The sequence below is a fragment of the Lynx rufus genome, unplaced genomic scaffold (assembly GCF_022079265.1).
Source record: "Lynx rufus isolate CCGP_SWC_20201006 ecotype Redwood Valley unplaced genomic scaffold, mLynRuf1.p SCAF_1, whole genome shotgun sequence".
In the NCBI taxonomy this organism is placed as follows: domain Eukaryota; kingdom Metazoa; phylum Chordata; class Mammalia; order Carnivora; family Felidae; genus Lynx; species Lynx rufus.
In genome coordinates this window covers 136,490,780-136,509,162 of record NW_025814823.1, presented here as the reverse complement: position 1 = coordinate 136,509,162, position 18,383 = coordinate 136,490,780, and the positions used below count along the sequence as shown (strand labels likewise).

At 40.9% G+C, this 18,383-nt stretch overlaps 1 protein-coding gene across 1 annotated transcript in view; it reads right to left on the bottom strand.

Annotated features, from left to right (window-relative positions):
- Positions 1-10,127: 10,127 nt before the first annotated feature.
- The window catches only part of MCCC2 (methylcrotonyl-CoA carboxylase subunit 2), a 72,473-nt gene continuing 64,217 nt past the window's right edge, over positions 10,128-18,383 (bottom strand). Inside the window, exons 16-17 of the mRNA XM_047087804.1 lie at positions 16,068-16,153; positions 10,128-11,261 (exon numbers count right to left, since the gene is read on the bottom strand). Coding sequence (XP_046943760.1) covers positions 11,144-11,261; positions 16,068-16,153 — 204 coding nt within the window. The 3' untranslated portion in view covers positions 10,128-11,143. The remainder of the gene's footprint in view (positions 11,262-16,067; positions 16,154-18,383) is intronic.

Genomic DNA, 18,383 nt, shown 5'->3' with positions numbered 1-18,383 from the left:
CACTGTACTTAATGCCACTGAACTGTACATAAAGAATGGTTAAAATGGAAGGGCACCTGGGTGGTTCAGTCGGTTAAGCGTCCGACTTCAGCTCAGGTCATGATCTCGCAGTTCGTGAGTTCGAGCCCCACATCTGTCTCTGCTGTCAGCACAGAGCCCGTGTCAGATCCTCTGTCCCCCACTCTCTCTGCCCCTCCCCTGCTCAGACTCTCTCTCAAAAAAATAAATAAAATGTTGAAAAAAAAAGAATGGTTAAAATGGAAATTTCTAGGTTATATATATTTTGCCATAATAACAAAAATGCCTTAAATGTAATCTCAAGTTATCAACCATCCATGTTGATAATTATTCTCCTTTTTATCTGGTTAAGCTTGGTTGAGAGTGAGGAACTGACAGAGGTCCTCAGAGACTTCAACGCTCTGTTTAATCCGCTGAGAAGTTACAACAGAGGCACCAAGGCATAAAGAGATGATTCAGAAAACAATTCTGTGGAAGCAAAATGTCAGCTGCTGTTAGCTCCATTATGTAAAAATACTTCTGCTTCTGCTTGTTTTGTTTTGGCTCTGATTTTCTTTCTTTCCATCACTTTGGATAAATCTCAGAAACTTCTATTTAAGCACTATCAGCACTTAGCCTAAAATGAGGTACAAGCAGAAATCGAAATAAGGCACACCTTTATCTTGGCTGTGAACTGTACCTTCAAAATATGTTTATGCAGGGGCGCCTGGGTGGCTCAGTAGGTTAAGTGGCCGACCTTGGCTCAGGTCATGATCTCACGGTCCGTGAGTTCGAGCCCCGCGTCGGGCTCTGTGCTGACAGCTCAGAGCCTGGAGCCTGCTTCAGATTCTGTGTCTCCCTCTCTCTGACCCTCCCCCATTCATGCTCTGTCTCTCTCGGTCTCAAAAATAAATAAACGTTAAAAAAAATTAAAAAAAAATGTTTATGCAACCTAAAACTTAAGATTTTAAATGCATGCAAAGGTCTTGAAATGAATAGCTAGTTGCTCCATTTTGAAATCCTCTGAGGTAGCCTCACCCTGTGAAGTGACTCTCAGCTTTAAATAAACGCTGGAATCATTTAAGGGAGCTTTAAAAATTATTGATGCCTGCATCCTAACCTGAAAGAGTCTTGGGGCACCTGGGTGGCTCAGTCAGTTGGGTGTCCGACTCTTGATTTTGGCTCAGGTCATGATCCGTGCTCAAAGCCTGAAGCCTGCTTGGGATCCTCTCTCTCTGCCCCTCCCCTACTTGTGCACTCTCTCTCACTCTCAAAAAATAATAAATATGCTTTAAAAAGATAACCTGAAAGAGTGTGATTTACTTATCTGGAGTCTGGTGAGGGTGTCAGGATTTTTTGTAAGCAAAGTTCCTCGGGTGATTCTAATGTTCAGGCTGGACCATGAATCAGGATTCAAGAAGTTAGAACAATTCATCCCACGCTGAAAATGAGGGAGAAAGAGAAATATACAATGACCTAACCAAAAATATACAAGAGTGATAGTATCACCAAAGCAGATCGATCTTAGAATCCTACCCAAGAACCCCTGATTTAAGCATTTTTAAAAATCTCTCCAGTTGATTCTAATGTGAAATTAATCAAGTCCCATCCTGTATTAAGAGACAAGGAAAGAGGCGCCTGGTTGGTTCAGTCGGTTAAGTACCTGACCTCAGCTCAGGTCATGATCTCACAGTTTGTGCATTCGAGCCCCGTGTCAGGCTCTGTGCTGACAGCTCAGATTTAAGAGACAAGGAAATTTAAGAGACAAGGAAAGACCAGTCCAAGATTAGACAAGTAGTTAGTACTACCCTCTGAAGAAGACCCCAAATCCCTTGATTCCAAGTTGAGCTCTATGTCCAGTAAGCAATTCTAGTTCTCTTACTGGGAACGCTGAATACATTCTACTATGGATTTAAATTATGACCCAGTTCGAACACTTTACAGTGCTCTGGTCTAGGAACTTGATCCTCCGGTTGTCTTTCCTAGATCCCTCATGGTGGATACAGAAGGTTGGAAGAAAGGCCACATCAAAATTAAGACAAAATGAAAATACCAATAGCTCCAAAATAAAAACAAGAACCTCATAAGTACTTGCCAACACCCACATAATAATAGCAACCTGTTAACACTTCAAAAGAGATTATAGACAATGTGTTTAGCATTCCTATGAGAAAAAGGCTACCCAACAGGTACCTAAAAAGCCTCTCAGTTCTTCCTTCTTCTAGCTCTTGGAATGGCTGTTTTTAAATGATCTCCAATGGAAGACGGTCAGATTTTTTAGATTTCAATTAAAAGTAACCTAAAATCTTGCTCAGTGACACATTTTAGTGATCACAAGGTTGCAATAAATTGAGTTTCCCTTGTAGCAATTTTAATGCTTGATCCATCCTCATTGCAGTGAGAAGGCACATCCTTCCTGTGGATGCACTGCTTACTTTCAACATCCCACTGGGTTCATTTCTGAAAAGTCTTCTTTATTTTAAAAAAAATTTTTTTTTCAATGTTTACAATTTTTTTAAATGTTTATTTTTGAGAGAGAGAGTGTGTGTGGCGGGGGCGGGGCGGGGGGGGGGGAGGGGCGATGCGCACGCACCAGTGAGGGAAGGGCAGAAACTGAGGGAGACACAGAATCCGAAGCAGGCTCCAGGCTCTGAGCTGTCAGCCCAGAGCCCAATGCAGGGCTCAAACTCATGAACCATGTGATCAATCATGACCTGAGCTGAAGTTAGTTGCTCAACTGACTGAGCCATCCAAAAAGCACCCCTGAAAAGTCTTCTTTAAAATGTAGGCAGTAAAGCTTTAATCAAAGTTGAAAACAGGAACTTATTTTAACCTTTGTCTTGCAAATACTAACGTATTTGCTGCTACAGCACTGGAGCTGACTCTGACAAGTTTTTTTAAAAAGATTGCTGGGGGTGGGGGGTGGCCTGGGGGCTCAGTCGGTTGAGCGTGGTGTCCAACTTTGGCTTAGGTTATGATCTTGCACTTCATGGGTTTGAGCCCCATGTTGGGCTCTGCACTGACAGCTCAGAGCCTTGAGCCTGCTTGGGATTCTGCATCTCCCTCTCTCTCTCTCTCTCTCTCTCTCTCTCTCTCTCTCTGCCCCTCCCCCGCTTGGGCGCATGCGCTCTCTCTCTCTCTCTCTCTCTCAAAAATAAACAAACATTACAAAAAAAAAAAATAAAGGAAATTGCTGCAAGAAAACAGGATGCCAGGATACTTCACACCCAGAGTATTAGTAACCAGAGTGGTGCCAGTGATACAGAGCAAGAACGAACCAACAGCCTCTGTCTGACAGGCCACTGGAACAACTCAGGGCTGGTTGTCTTCCATGTTCCTCCCTCTGCTCAAGAATCCAATGGCTTAAGTCAGCTTGGCCAGGCCTCTGTGAAGTGTCCGGCTCTCGGCTAGAGAACAGGGCTCTTTGCTTGACACTTGCCAAGACAGCACAGGAGAGGGGTAGTTCCCAAAGGAATATAACAGTGCAGTTACTAAAAGACAACGGAGGGGGACTGAGCAGGTGAAAATACCCTCCCAAGTCACTGACCTATGGCTACACAAGGAAGGGGCCATGCTGTACTTACTTGTGTACGTGTATGCACTTAGACACTTATTTCTGTTAACCGCTGTGTTTACTTTGTATTCTATCCCAAAGCCAGACACACAGCAAGCCTTCAGGGAATGTTTGTTCATTTGAATAAAATAAACTCTGACAAAGCTGAAGAATGCATCCTCCTGGCAGGTGATCTCCACCTCACTCTCACCAAGTCAGCTGGCGCACACTTAGTGCAGAATAATAGTAATTAAAAAAAAGTTCTTAGCACACCCCCTTTTTCTTTTCCTCCAGCTTACTTCTAACAAGTAGATCTGCTCGCGTTTTTTCTTTAAATTCTCTCTTAAATCCCCTCCTTCTAAGATCTTCCCCTGCCTCCAGTCCTCACCCCTCCCAGCCCACTTATCCCAATACTAGTAGAAGTAAAGGGGATCTAGGGAAGCAGAGAGAAAGCTTGAGCAACTGGAGAGAGAAGGAAAACAACTGTGGGATCAGAGAGACTGAGTTTGGTCCCCTCCCATCGTCCTCAAGTTCACATAATTCTTCTGTAGTGCGACTAGGACTCAAGTGGCCTTCTCCCATCTTTTCCCAGTCCTTCCACAACAATGACACCACCTGTGCATTTATGCTAAGTCTTCACAACTTGTTACTAATGTCACATCATTACCTAGACACAACTTTTAAAAATTAATGAAAACCACACTCAGATATCACCTCACGCCAGTCAGAGTGGCCAAAATGAACAAATCAGGAGACTATAGATGCTGGAGAGGATGTGGAGAAACGGGAACCCTCTTGCACTGTTGGTGGGAATGCAAATTGGTGCAGCCGCTCTGGAAAGCAGTGTGGAGGTTCCTCAGAAAATTAAAAATAGACCTACCCTATGACCCAGCAATAGCACTGCTAGGAATCTACCCAAGGGATACAGGAGTACTGATGCATAGGGGCACTTGTACCCCAATGTTCATAGCAGCACTCTCAACAATAGCCAAATTATGGAAAGAGCCTAAATGTCCATCAACTGATGAATGGATAAAGAAATTGTGGTTTATATACACAATGGAATACTACGTGGCAATGAGAAAAAATGAAATATGGCCTTTTGTAGCAACGTGGATGGAACTGGAGAGTGTGATGCTAAGTGAAATAAGCCATACAGAGAAAGACAGATACCATATGGTTTCACTCTTATGTGGATCCTGAGAAACTTAACAGGAAGGAAAAAAAAAAGAAAAAAAAAAAAAAGGACGTTAGAGTGGGAGAGAGCCAAAGCATAAGAGACTGTTAAAAACTGAGAACAAACTGAGGGTTGATGGGGGGTGGGAGGGAGGGGCGGGTGGGTGATGGGTATTGAGGAGGGCACCTTTTGGGATGAGCACTGGGTGTTGTATGGAAACCAATTTGTCAATAAACTTCATATAAAAAAAAAAAAGAAATAAAGTTTTAAATAACTTTAAAAAAAAAAAATTAATGAAAACACTAGTTTCCTAAACAATTAAATTCTACTGGAGGTTACTTCAGCATCTGAAAGCACCAGAGTCATTACCGTGCCCAGCAATCCTTGCACCATAAATACAGGTTTATAGAACAGAATTCAGCAATAGGTCCAGACACCTGGATTCAACAACTTCACTTCTAAGAATTTATACTAATAATCACGGTTATGTAAAGAAACTGTAGGATATTTACTGCAGCATTAGCTATAATAGTGAGAAACCAGAAACAACCTAAGTATCCAACCATAGGGGAGTGGTTAAATCAAATAGGTGTCCATACAATGTCGTATCAGGCAACATCACAAGTACTGTAGGTGAAATATTACATGACATGGAAACATGTCAATACATGTATATTGCATTCAGAGAAAATGGAGATTACAGAATAACTTCTTTGTGAAAAGAAATTCCCACAGATAGAAAAAAAGAGAATAGTACAGTCTACAAGAAATCAGTAATAACAGCAGCTATCTCTGGGTGGTGAAATTAGAGAATTTTCACTTTCCTTACTGTCCCTAAATTTCCTACAAAAAACCGTACTGGATTTTAAATTACAAATAATTTTAAAACAAATGTTATTTTCAATTATCCTACAACATAAGAGTACGATAGAGCTATCAAAAAATGTAAAATACGTTTCCTACAGAATCTTCTTGATATTAGCCCAACTATTCCAAAACTGTTACCTGTTCACTTAGTACAATCAACACTTGCTGAATTACACATTAAATTTCTACAGCTTACTTCTGACAAGTAGTTCTGATCGTTTTCTCTTCAGTCAGTTCTCTGTTAAATCACGAACTTCTAAGACTCTGTTCTCCCTCAGACACTTCTCTTCCTTAACATAAGGAGTACCACAAACCTGTGATTTGGGTCACTTTTGTGAAAGAAAAACCCACCAGACACATTGAAATGCTGGGTGCTACAGAAAGCGAAACTGCCCCTGCCTTGTGGTCAACTCTCCTCTTGAGTCAATTAAATGCCTCTCTAGAATGCTAACACAGAGGTGTTTGATATCATACTCAAGTCTGTATTGAGGTTACAAAGCAGGGCACCTGGGTGGTTCAGTTGGTTAAACATCTGACTTTAGCTCAGGTCATGACCTCACGGTTTCTGAGTTCAAGTCCCACATTGGGCTCTGTGCTGACAGCTTGGAGACTGGAGCCTGCTTCAGATTCTGTGTCTCCCTCTCTCTCTCTCCCAAAGATAAGTGAACATTAAAAAAATAAAAATAAAAACGTTACAAAGCAGGAGTGCCTGGGTGGCTCCGTCAGTTAAGGGTCCAACTTTGGCTCAGGTCATGATCTCACAGTTAGTGAGTTTGAGCCCCATGTTGGGCTCTGTGCTGGCAGCTCAGAGCGAGCCTGGAGACTGATTCGGATTCTGGGTCTCCCTCTCTATCTGCCCCTCCTCCACTCGCTGTCTCTCAAATATATAAACATTAGAAAAATTAAAGTTATTTTAAATACATAAATAAAAGTTTACAAAGCAGGCAGGCAGCCTTTAGAAGCTGAAAAAGGCAAGGAAACGGATTTTCCCCTCAAAGCCTGCAGAGTGAAATGCAGCCCTGTGTCCACCTGGATTTTAAGCCTTTTTTTTTTTTTAACGTTTATTTATTTTTGAGAGACAGAGAGAGCGGGGGAGGGGCAGAGGGAGAGGAAGACAGAATCTGAGTCAGGCTCCAGGTTCTGAGCTGTCAGCACAGAGGCCAATGCCGAGCTCAAACCCACAGCTCTGAGATCATGACTTGAGCCGAAGTCAGACACTAAACCGACTGAGTCACTCAGGCGCCCCCTAGATTTTAAACTTCTGACCCCTGCAACTCTAACAGAATGAACTTGTATGGTTTTCAGCCACCAAAAAGTTACACAGTGGGTATCTGGAACAGTGGCTTGTAAGAAGTACCAAACCTGACAGGTAGCATCAGTACTCATTCCATGATAATGAACTACAGAGAGAGCAACCACAGGTCCCCCATCTGCTCACACCTATATGTCAGTGTGATGATTAGTATCTGGGCCTGTTTCCTCTCAAGCGTCCCAGAGTGGATCATCAATTAGCTTGATTGCAAACATCACTTGGAATGTACATTTGCCTAAACAGGTCGAAAGTGGAGAGAATTTTCATTTAGCTCCAAAAGCAACTTGATCCTTAACATTCTGATTTCAGATGCAAGAGAATTTGAGGCACATTAAATATAAAAAAATTATTTTCAGTGTTTTGTGGTCGACTTTTTGTCAAAACAATAAAAACCATCATTATTAGTGATTGTATTTAATTTCTAACATTTATAGAGAACTGTTAGAAATACCCAGAGGCCATGATTATCATGTTCCTGCTGTTTTTCTAAATACTGAATTTCAGAACCAATAATTAAAGGATTTGTAAGAACTGGCTTTGGCCAGAACAGTAAACAATCATCCTTCCAGAACACCAACGAACACATTTCAGAATTAACAAGGACTATGTGACCTCTCCCCAAAAAGATACATTTTTTTCACTAGCACATTCAACAATGCCTTCTGGCAGTGTAAAAAAAAGTTTGACAAATTCTAATTTCAATTTTTCCTTGAAAACTGAAAACTACTTTTGTCTCTTTTATTCTTTAAGTACAAAGAGGGCTAATTTAGAGATTAATTAGCTGTATATTTCTTAAAATTCTAAATTATTCATGTTATCCTAGCTGCTCTTATTTATAATAACTGAAATGTAGAAAGACATTCTCCCTACAAAAAAAGTTATGTGAGGCAAACATGTTAAGAAGTAATCACACTGTGGTAATCATTTCACAATTCACATGTATTAAATCATCATGTTGTACACCTTAAACTTACATGTTATATGTAAACTGCATCTCCGTAAAGCTGGGAAGGGGCGGACAAAAACTGCTGCTTGTTTTGGTAAAACTGTTATTTTTACTGGATAAACTATGCAATATATTTTAATTATCTTAAGCACGGTGTGAGTGATGACTGTGATTTTTTTGAGAGCCAAAAACACTCCTAAAAAGACCATCAATCTTTGACTTGTTGATGGTTCCTAGCAAATAAACATTACCTATTCTCGATTAAGAAAAAATGTTTTTTTTTCTGACACGGACATAACTTTTAACTGAAAATATAATTCACTATTTTAAAATACTTACCGTGTTTCTTTCTTGGTTCGAAAACCAGCCCCAGAAGAGGGAGGTCAAGGGATGAGAGAAGTGGGCCAAGCCACGTTGGTAGGTGAGGGGATGTGCTCTGGGGGTGGTCAGCACCCGTCACAATACCAGGGCGTCTCCACACCAACGTGCGGAGACGTTGTAAAGAAGCCTTGTTTATAAAGAGGCCTTAATTGAGTTCAGATGCTATCAACAACACCTGTCTCTCAAGGCTGTGTTCTTGAAAGGACGGCCACTACAGGAACAGTACGCAGGGACGAATGTTCCAAGGAAAGGGGAGGGGTTGTGGAGCCTCCCACTGCCGGGTCTGGTTAGCAGGTGAACCAGCAGTCAGTCACATCCTCTCAGGGACCTCCTCCAACATCCTTCTGAAAATGCAACCTACTTCCTTTTTTATTCTTTTAATGTTTATTTGTTTTTGAGAGTGAGAAAGAGACAAAGCATGAGTGGGGGAGGAGCAGAGAGAGAGGGAGACACAGAATTGGAGGCAGGCTCTAGGCTCTGAGCTGTCAGCACAGAGCCTGATGTGGGGCTCAAACTCATGAACTAAGAGATCATGACCTGAGCAAAATCGGACACTCAACTGACTGAACCACCCGGTGCCCCCAAAATGCAACCTACTTATCTTTACTTATTTAAAGTGCAAATTTATTTAAGTAAGTCCAACACTTATCTTTACACATTTATCTGTACACATCTCAAAAAACTGACTTCTATGCTGCCTAAAATGAACATCACGCACAATGTTTGAAATATTAATTTTATTAGGAAACCATTTGATAGTTGTATTATATCATTTAATCAGTCACTTAATTTTAATGTGGCCTGAGGACATCAATTAAAATTTGGATTTTTCAACCATTCAATAAACATGTGAGCATCTCCAAGTGCTAGGGAATGGAGATGCAGGCTAAACAGGAGATCCTTGCTCTCAGGGAGCTTACAGTCTAGCAGGAAGGCAATATTAAAGAAATATTTATGTTTCTCATAAATACCTAAGACAGAGAAAATGGTTGGTGCTTTTCAAGAGCAGATAGTGTCTAACCCAGCCCAGAGAAGTCACGGAGACAAAAGGTAAGTGCTTCAGAGAAAGTACAGGCAGAGGGAACATTAGGTGGTGGACCCTAAAGTGGGAAGGACTGTGTAGGTTCGAGGAGCTAGAAGTCTACAACAGATGGAGCACCGTGTGTGGGAAAGAGTCAAGGAGATGAGACAGAAGAGGGGATGTGATGGTCACGATCATGGAGGGCATGAGGGGTCTAGTACTTCTACAGGGAACCTGTGAGACACTGAAGCAAGGGAGCAGCATGACCAGGTGTGCACTTAGAATGGTCATCCTACCTCACAGGGATGCAGACGCAAGACTAGCTAAGACTAGAAGCAGGTAGACCACTTCTAAGGCCTTTGGAAGTGAAAGACAAAGATAATGGGGAATTTAAGAGATAGTGAGGAGGCAAAATCAATTGACCCTGATGCCTGAATCTGAGGTTCCTAAAAGACCACCAGTGCAGACATCCAGTAGACCCCTAAGATACACAGGTCTAGAGCTCAGGGAGAACAATGTCGACACAGGAATCATCTGCATTTAGACGGCTTCTGAAGCCGTAAGAAGGGCTGATATGACCAAGAGAGAATAAACCTAACCATGAGTAACATACACATTTAAGAATGAGCAGGGGGGCCTGGGTGGCTCAGTTGGTTGAGCGTCCAACTTCGGCTCAGGTCATGATCTCACAGCTCGTGAGTTCGAGCCCCACTTCAGGCTCTGTGCTGACAGCTCAGAGTCTGGAGCCTGCTTCGGATTCTGTCTCCCTCTCTCTCTGCCCCTCCCCTACTCGAGCGCTGTCTCTCAAAAATAAATAAAAACATTAAAAAACTAAAAAACTAAAAAAAAAAAAAAAAAAAAAAAAGAATGAGCAGAGTGCCAGAGGAGGGGAGCAAGGGCATGGGGAGTTACTATTTAATAACAGAGTTCTGTTTGGAATGATGAAAAGTTCTGGAGATGGATGGTGGTGATGGTAGCACAACCATGTGAATGGACTTAAGGCCACAGAACTGTACACCTAAAAGTGGTTAAAACGATACATTTTATGTTCTGTGTATTTCACCACAATTTTTTAAAAAAGAACAAGGGGATACTTTCATGTTTTGCTAATGAAAAATCAGGACAAATAGTAAAGGGAGTAGGAGAGAAATCACTAGAGGAACAGGGGCAGGGCACGGGAGACAGAACAAGAAGGGCCAAAGAGGTTGGCAGAAAACCTAAAGTTTCGATCTAGAAGCTAAGGCCAGCACTGCGGGGACGAAGTGTTCAAGTGCACTGAATGCTTCAGAGAATTCAGTCAGATAAAGTCAGAAAAGAACCCACTGGTTTCAGCAACATGGAGGTAAACCTTGGAGAGGGTACTGGCAGGGGAAGGCAATGAGGAGAAGGATGGAGAGAATGGGTAGAAAAGAGAGCCCCAAATGCAGACAACAAGTGTGACTATTAAGGGAAGGAGTACTGGCTAAAAAGACGAGTAATTGATGCTTTTAAAAATTGTGTGTGTTAAAATATCATCATGTGTAATCAGCAAAACAATCATTTCAGAGGAAAAATGACTTTCTGTTAATAATCTCAAACATACCTGCAGTGTATAGGTTAATGGACTTTCATGCTACTTGTGGGTTAGAAAGGATAACTTAAGTTATTCTCTTCAGTTTATGGGTGGTAAAGCTGAGCCACAGAAAAGTTTCTCAAAGAAAATAGACAAGGAATTGAAGTTTATCAAATAAATATCTTCACTGATTTCTGTTTAATGTAGAAAAGTACGATGCACTGTGTTAAGAAAACAATTTTACCATAATAGCCACATGTGGGAAACGTCTAAAATTTTAAGGCTACTGGTATGTCAATTTTGGTACATATCCAATGGAAGATGCTTCACACTCCAGTTACATCCTCAAGATGCTGAAGTCAGTCTTCTGGATTGGTGCATTGAGGGCTGCACTAATACTGAGACCCAGGACCAGTCTGGTGTCCATGGGATCAATAATCCCATCATCCCACAGCCTGATAAAAGAACAAAGCAGAAGTTATTAGGAATCTACCACCAAACTACCATTTATATAATTTATGCCCAGAAATGCTGAGGTTTTTCCTCAGGTACCATGGGGATTTACCAATGAGTTTCTGGGTACTACATTCTCACAACTGAAACTACATTCTTCCCAAAGAAAAATGACAGGACTTTGATCCCAGGCCCTCAAAGAATGTCAGAGTGAGCTATGGTTTTGGGAACTGCTTCCAGAAACCACAAAATAATCCTTGATTTTCAAATACTTTTACTTATTTTAGGAAAATGTTTCCTGTTCTTCTGCCTACATAAATATACAAGTTGATGTGTTCCGGTTATTAATATGGAGAGACACATGAACCCAGCTAATGATCTCAAACCAAAGTCTCTACTGGAAAAGGTGTACTCCCCCAAATTCCTAAACTTTTAAGAAACTACAAAAACGACTGAATAGACTTCACTATTTTATTAAAGTATCTGCAATGTAAGTTCTTTGTCTTTTGCTACAATAGGAAAGTAAGTAATAGCTTTAAGCTGCTTTCAAAAGAAACTCTGAAGTACAAATCTGCTTTTCACTGACAACCTCAGTTTTACAAAAAAGATGAATGAGAAATACTGTTTTTTAAAGGTCATTAGTAGGTGGCTGTTTGGCTTTCTTTAAACAAACTGCTTTCAGTATCTAGACAATAGCATTAATTATTAAACCATACTTAGATCAACACACCATGAATCAAATCTTTGCTCATAAAACATTCATAATGGGGACCCTGAAGTAGCAACAGCCAGTAGGAAGAGGCCACTCCTGTCATGTGTAACCAGGTCAGTTGATTACACCCCCTTCTGACGCCAACAGCAGAATAACGCAGCAAGCACAGCGAAGCCAGGCCTGCTTCGTGATGGTCATTAACAAGAGTGCTCCAGGTAAAAGGCCCTAATCAAATGCCTGAAAAAGTTTTGATTATAAAAAGAACTGAGCAGAAGAAACTGGCATGCTGCACACGTAACAATGAAGGACTGAGAGAAACACAGAACGTCATTATCCGCGGTAGCAGATAATGAAAGAGGTCTCTGAAAAGGCAGAGCCAACCATGGTAGAGCCAAAACAGACCGCACAAGTTTACTGGTAGGCTAAGATTCATGAAATCCAAGGAAGGTGCCATGAACTGGCTTGAAAATCCTTTCATCTTGTAAAGAAAACTGCTGACTCCATGCCACCAAGTGTTTTAACAGAAAGGCCTAATCATCTATGAATTAACAACAACAACAAAAAAACACCTTAGTGTTTTTTGATATTTGTTTCCAAAGATAAATACATCTGGGCCATTTGCTCCCCTACCCTGAATACAGCCTATTAAAATAATAATACTAGTGTAAGTATGAAAACAATAAACGATTCAGTCTTTCTCAAGAGATGACTTAGCCAGGGCTGAAAAACAATTGAATGGCTCACACGAGATACGTTATTTTTCAAAGTTTAATATTTCAACTGTCCTTGTGCATTTCACTCAAAATTTGATGTAGAAACAAAAACAAACAAGAAACTGTATGTGAGCCAATTGCACCAAGAAGCATAAAATACCTAGGAATAAACCTAACCAAAGATGTAAAAGATCTGTATGCTGAAAACTATAGAAAGCTTATGAAGGAAATTGAAGAAGATATAAAGAAATGGAAAAACATTCTATGCTCATGGGTTGGAAGAATAAATATTGTCAAAATGTCAATACTACCCAAAGCTATCTACACATTCAATGCAATCCCAATCAAAATTGCACCAGCATTCTTCTCGAAACTAGAACAAGCAATCCTAAAATTCATATGGAACCACAAAAGGCCCCGAATAGCCAAAGGAATTTTGAAGAAGAAGACCAAAGCAGGAGGCATCACAATCCCAGACTTTAGCCCCTATTACAAAGCTGTAATCATCAAGACAGCATGGTATTGGCACAAAAACAGACACATAGACCAATGGAATAGAATAGAAACCCCAGAACTAGACCCACAAAAGTATGGCCAACTAATCTTTGACAAAGCAGGAAAGAACATACAATGGAAAAAAGACAGTCTCTTTAACAAATGGTGCTGGGAGAACTGGACAGCAACATGCAGAAGGTTGAAACTAGACCACTTTCTCACACCATTCACAAAAATAAACTAAAAATGGATAAAGGACCTGAATGTGAGACAGGAAACCATCAAAACCCTAGAGGAGAAAACAGGAAAAGACCTCTTTCACCTCAGCCGTAGCAATTTCTTACTCAACACATCCCCAAAGGCAAGGGAATTAAAAGCAAAAATGAGCTATTGGGACCTCATGAAGATAAAAAGCTTCTGCACAGCAAAGGAAACAACCAACAAAACTAAAAGGCAACCAATGGAATGGGAAAAGATATTTGCAAATGACATATCGGACAAAGGGCTAGTATCCAAAATCTATAAAGAGCTCACCAAACTCCACACCCGAAAAACAAATAATCCAGTGAAGAAATGGGCAGAAAACATGAATAGACACTTCTCTAAAGAAGACATCCAGGTGGCCAGCAGGCACATGAAAAGATGCTCAACGTCGCTCCTCATCAGGGAAATACAAATCAAAACCACATTCAGATATCACCTCACGCCAGTCAGAGTGGCCAAAATGAACAAATCAGGAGACTATAGATGCTGGAGAGGATGTGGAGAAACGGGAACCCTCTTGCACTGTTGGTGGGAATGCAAATTGGTGCAGCCGCTCTGGAAAACAGTGTGGAGGTTCCTCCAAAAATTAAAAATAGACCTACCCTATGACCCAGCAATAGCACTGCTAGGAATTTACCCAAGGGATACAGGAGTGCTGATGCAGAGGGGCACTTGTACCCCAATGTTTATAGTAGCACTCTCAAAAACAGCCAAATTATGGAAAGAGCCTAAATGTCCATCAACTGATGAATGGATAAAGAAATTGTGGTTTATATACACAATGGAGTACTACATGGCAATGAGAAAGAATGAAATATGGCCCTTTGTAGCAACATGGATGGAACTGGAGAGTGTTATGCTAAGTGAAATAAGCCATACAGAGAAAGACAGATACCATATGTTTTCACTCTCATGTGGATCCTGAGAAATTTAACAGGAACCCATGGGGGAGGAGAAGGAAAAAAATAAAAAATAAAAAGAGAGGTTAGAGTGGGAGAGAGCCAAAGCATAAGAGACTCTTAAAAACTGAGAACAAACTGAGGGCTGATGGGGGGTGGGAGGGAGGAGAGGGTGGGTGATGGGTATTGAGGAGGGCACCTGTTGGGATGAGCACTGGGTGTTGTATGGAAACCAATTTGACAATAAATTTCATATATTAAAAAAAAAAAACTGTATGTGAGCTTACCATTTACTCTTTTCTCTTAAACCTTTTTTTAGGGTTTTCTATTTCCTCTATGCTTCTACTGGCTACTATCTAAGTCTGTTTAAGTGACGGTAACAAGAACATGTTTATGTCTCAAAGACTATAAAATATTTTCATCTTAATTAAATGAATCAATGACCCACAACAAAATAGCCCTGCAAATCGGCTTACAAAAATACATATTAACAAGAAGAGAAATAGGCTTTTTAAAAATGCCAAATGGTACCATTTTCATTCTGAAAGTAATTATATGCTCTTGAAAATAAGTATGTTCAGCCTCTGTACCCAAAGTGCCAGGAGCAGTACCCGCCACGAAAGATGTGCTGATGACTGAAACGGATTCTAATTTTTTTCTTTTCTCCTTCCTCTCCAGTTTGCCTTCCCCAGTAAACGACACAAATCACACCATAACCTAATTTTAAAAGACACAAATAGTTATTTTCTTTATTCCATATGCCCAAGGGATAAAAGGAATATATGAAGCTTAGATTATTCTTCAGAATGAAGAACATTAAAGTTGCTGAAAACAGAGGTCTGAATGCACACACGGCAGCAAGTCTGCAGCCCGGGCAGGCCACGATGATTTATGACCTCATTAAAGGCTGTAAGAAACAAACAGAACCAAGAGTTGCAATGGTGTGTGAGGTGATTACTTGGTGCTGACACGCAGACCCTGGCTGTGAGTAATCTCCTCCTCAGTGCACAAGCATACTCGTTATCAAGTGCCAAAACGTGTTCAACAGTTCAACCAAAGTCATCTTTAAAATGGGAGTAAAGACAAAATAAAGACAGGGGCATGGCAGGAATCCACGTATTTAAGCAAAAACTATAAAAGAACAAATTCCTGAAAATGATACAGCCAGGATTATAACTCTTAACTTTTTAGCCCCTGCAGGCCCAGACACCTCATTTAGAAGTGGAAGAAGGAAGGGGGCGCCTGGGTGGCTCAGTCGGTTAAGTGCCGACTTTGGCTCAGGTCATGATCTTACAGTTCACAGTGAGTTGAAGTCCTGTGTCAGGTCTGTGCTGACAGCTTAGAGCCTGGAGACTGTCTCCGATCCTGTGTCTCTCCTCTCTCTCTGCCCCTTCCCTTTTCATGTGTTCTCTATCTCTCTCTCAAAAATAAACACTAAAAAAAAGGGGTGGGGGGGGTGGTGGTAGAAAGAATGGTAGAGAGTAGTGGAATCAGACCAGTGGTAATGGTCCATAGCCCAGCCTGGGAGAAGGGGTGGGATTTCTGCAGCAGGTACTCCCATTATAGAGACGATAATACAAAATTATGTGCGGCCAAAAGTTGTTTTCTGGTTCCTACAAAGGCCAGACCAACCCAACTGCCTGTATCTCTGTAAAGCTGCTGCCCTTACAGCCCAGGCGCTGATATTCAGGAGGTATCAGAAGGTAGTTTTTCCCTGGCTCCCACCTTGCACTGGAATAGTAAGGGTTTCCTTCCTCTTCAAACTTCTTAATGATTGGCTCTTTTAAAGCTGCTTCATCTGCACTGGAGAACTGAAAGAAAAGGGACCATGAATGAATCCACTGTACTAAAGCAACAGATCCACTCAAGAGAACCTCAAAAAAAAAGGGGTGAGCGTTTCTTGAGTAATAATGTCACAACCACCATCTGCACAGTGACATATATAGATGACAAGTGATACTTTAGCACTTTAGTGATCTCACCTGAGACATGAGTGCCAAACTGGTCCACCATTACATCTCCCTTGTCAGAGACAGCTTCCTGAGGCGGTTTAGTGTAAGGTTCAAAACCAAGGGGATCGCAGGGCACCTGAGTGTCTCAGTTAGTTGAGCATCTAACTCTTGATTTTGGCTCAGGTTGTGATTTCACGGTTTGTGAGATCGAGCCCTGCAATGTGCTCCACGCTGACAGTGCGGATCCTGCTTGGGATTCTCTCTCTCTCTTTGTCCCTCCCCTGCCCTCCCCACCCCTCAAAATAAGTAAATAAACTTGAAAAACAAAAACAAACCCAAGGGGATAGAGTATTCTAGCAGGGCCTAACAAGGGATGTGAATTATACAAAATGTAACAAAAGGGCAATTTTACATTTAGCAGCTTCTGTCGGATGTGGACCAGCAGGAGGTTGTTGTGGGTTTTTTTGTTTTTTGGTTTTTTTGAAACAGAGAGTGGTGGGTATGGGCAGAGAGAAGGGGAGAGGATCCCAAGGAAGCTCCACACTGTCGGCACAGAGCCCAGAGTGGGACTCCATCTCATGACCATGAGATCAGGACCTCAGCCGAAAATCAAGACTCGTATGCTTAATCAACCGAGCCACCCAGGTGCCCCGTAGGGGATTTTCATTCAAAATAGCCAAATTTAAAACAATTTTAAAGTTTAAATGGGTGAAACATCAACCACCACTTGAATAAACCCAAATAGCTGAGAGATATTTTAAAAATTAATTAAAAATTTAGTGGCTTGCCCACCAGTATTGCCAGAAACAAGCAATAATTAATTCAGTTGCAAAAATCTTTATGCAGACCAATTCTGAAACCCTGGAAAGTGTTTTCAACTTAAAAAGTATTTCACACCAAAACAAATAACTTATTTCAAATAAATCCAACCTTCTTTTATGTACTTTCATAGTTTAGTATCATTTATATGTCAAGAATTTGGCGAGAGAACCACTAAAATCCTATACTTTCCTTTCATACATAAGAATAAATGAATTCATATATTTGTATATCAATCAAAGAACAACTATTTAATAAAAGACTACCATACTGGGCTAGGGTTAAAGATAGGTCTTTAAAATATCAGGTAGAATTTCACACCTCTGATGCCTAACACACAAACACACAACAAACACAAGAGTAAACCTCTCATTTCACTTGGATACTCATCAGTACGGAAATGAATAGGAAACTTCAGTTTAAGTCTGCAGAATTCCTGCTGCTTGGAAAAGACAACTAAGGATGTGAAGCATGAGTAGGATGCATTCAGGGAGGCAGGAGCCACCCCTCATGCTTATCTTATCCCCATTCCACAAGCTAGGCAGTTGACCAGATGATCCTAACTGGCAGGAATGAGAACCTTAGAAGGCAGGGCCTCCTCCATGTTATGCCCTGTTAGGATAAAACAGGTCACGTAAACAGTTCCAAGAACATGCATAAATCATTTTAAGGTTTGGGGCTTATGCAAAGTAGTAGTATAACTAATAAAAATTAATGCACAACTTCAGAAGAATCTCTGAGACACAAACAAAAGAATCCATTTTCAAAACAACTGCTTGCAAAGAAGAATTTGCCTTAATAAATTATTCTGTTGTTCACTCAACCCTCAGATTATAAGCTGTCCGCCCCCAGACTGTCAGCTACTCAAGGGGCAAGAACCTCACATTTTCTCCAAGTCATGTAAACCTTCTAAGGTGCTTGAGCACTCTGTACCCTGTGGAGTACTCAGTCAGTACCTTTTGTGTGATGTTGCTGTCAAGGCCTAAAAAACAATCGCTTAAAAGTACCTACTATTAACATTTAGAAAACTAAAAGCAGCCACTTGCTGATTTGCCTTTCATCAAGCTTCCAGTGACCTTTCCATTTTTCATTTATATGTGCACAGTATAATAATGGTACTCAATTCTCAATTAAAGAACCGGGCCCTCCCACTCAAGGACAATCTAAGAGAGAAACCGGAAAAAACAAAATTCTGCTGCTTTAGGTCATAAAATCAAAGAAGTAAATCGCATTTATTTAAATCTCACTAACTGCAAATGACTAAGAACCT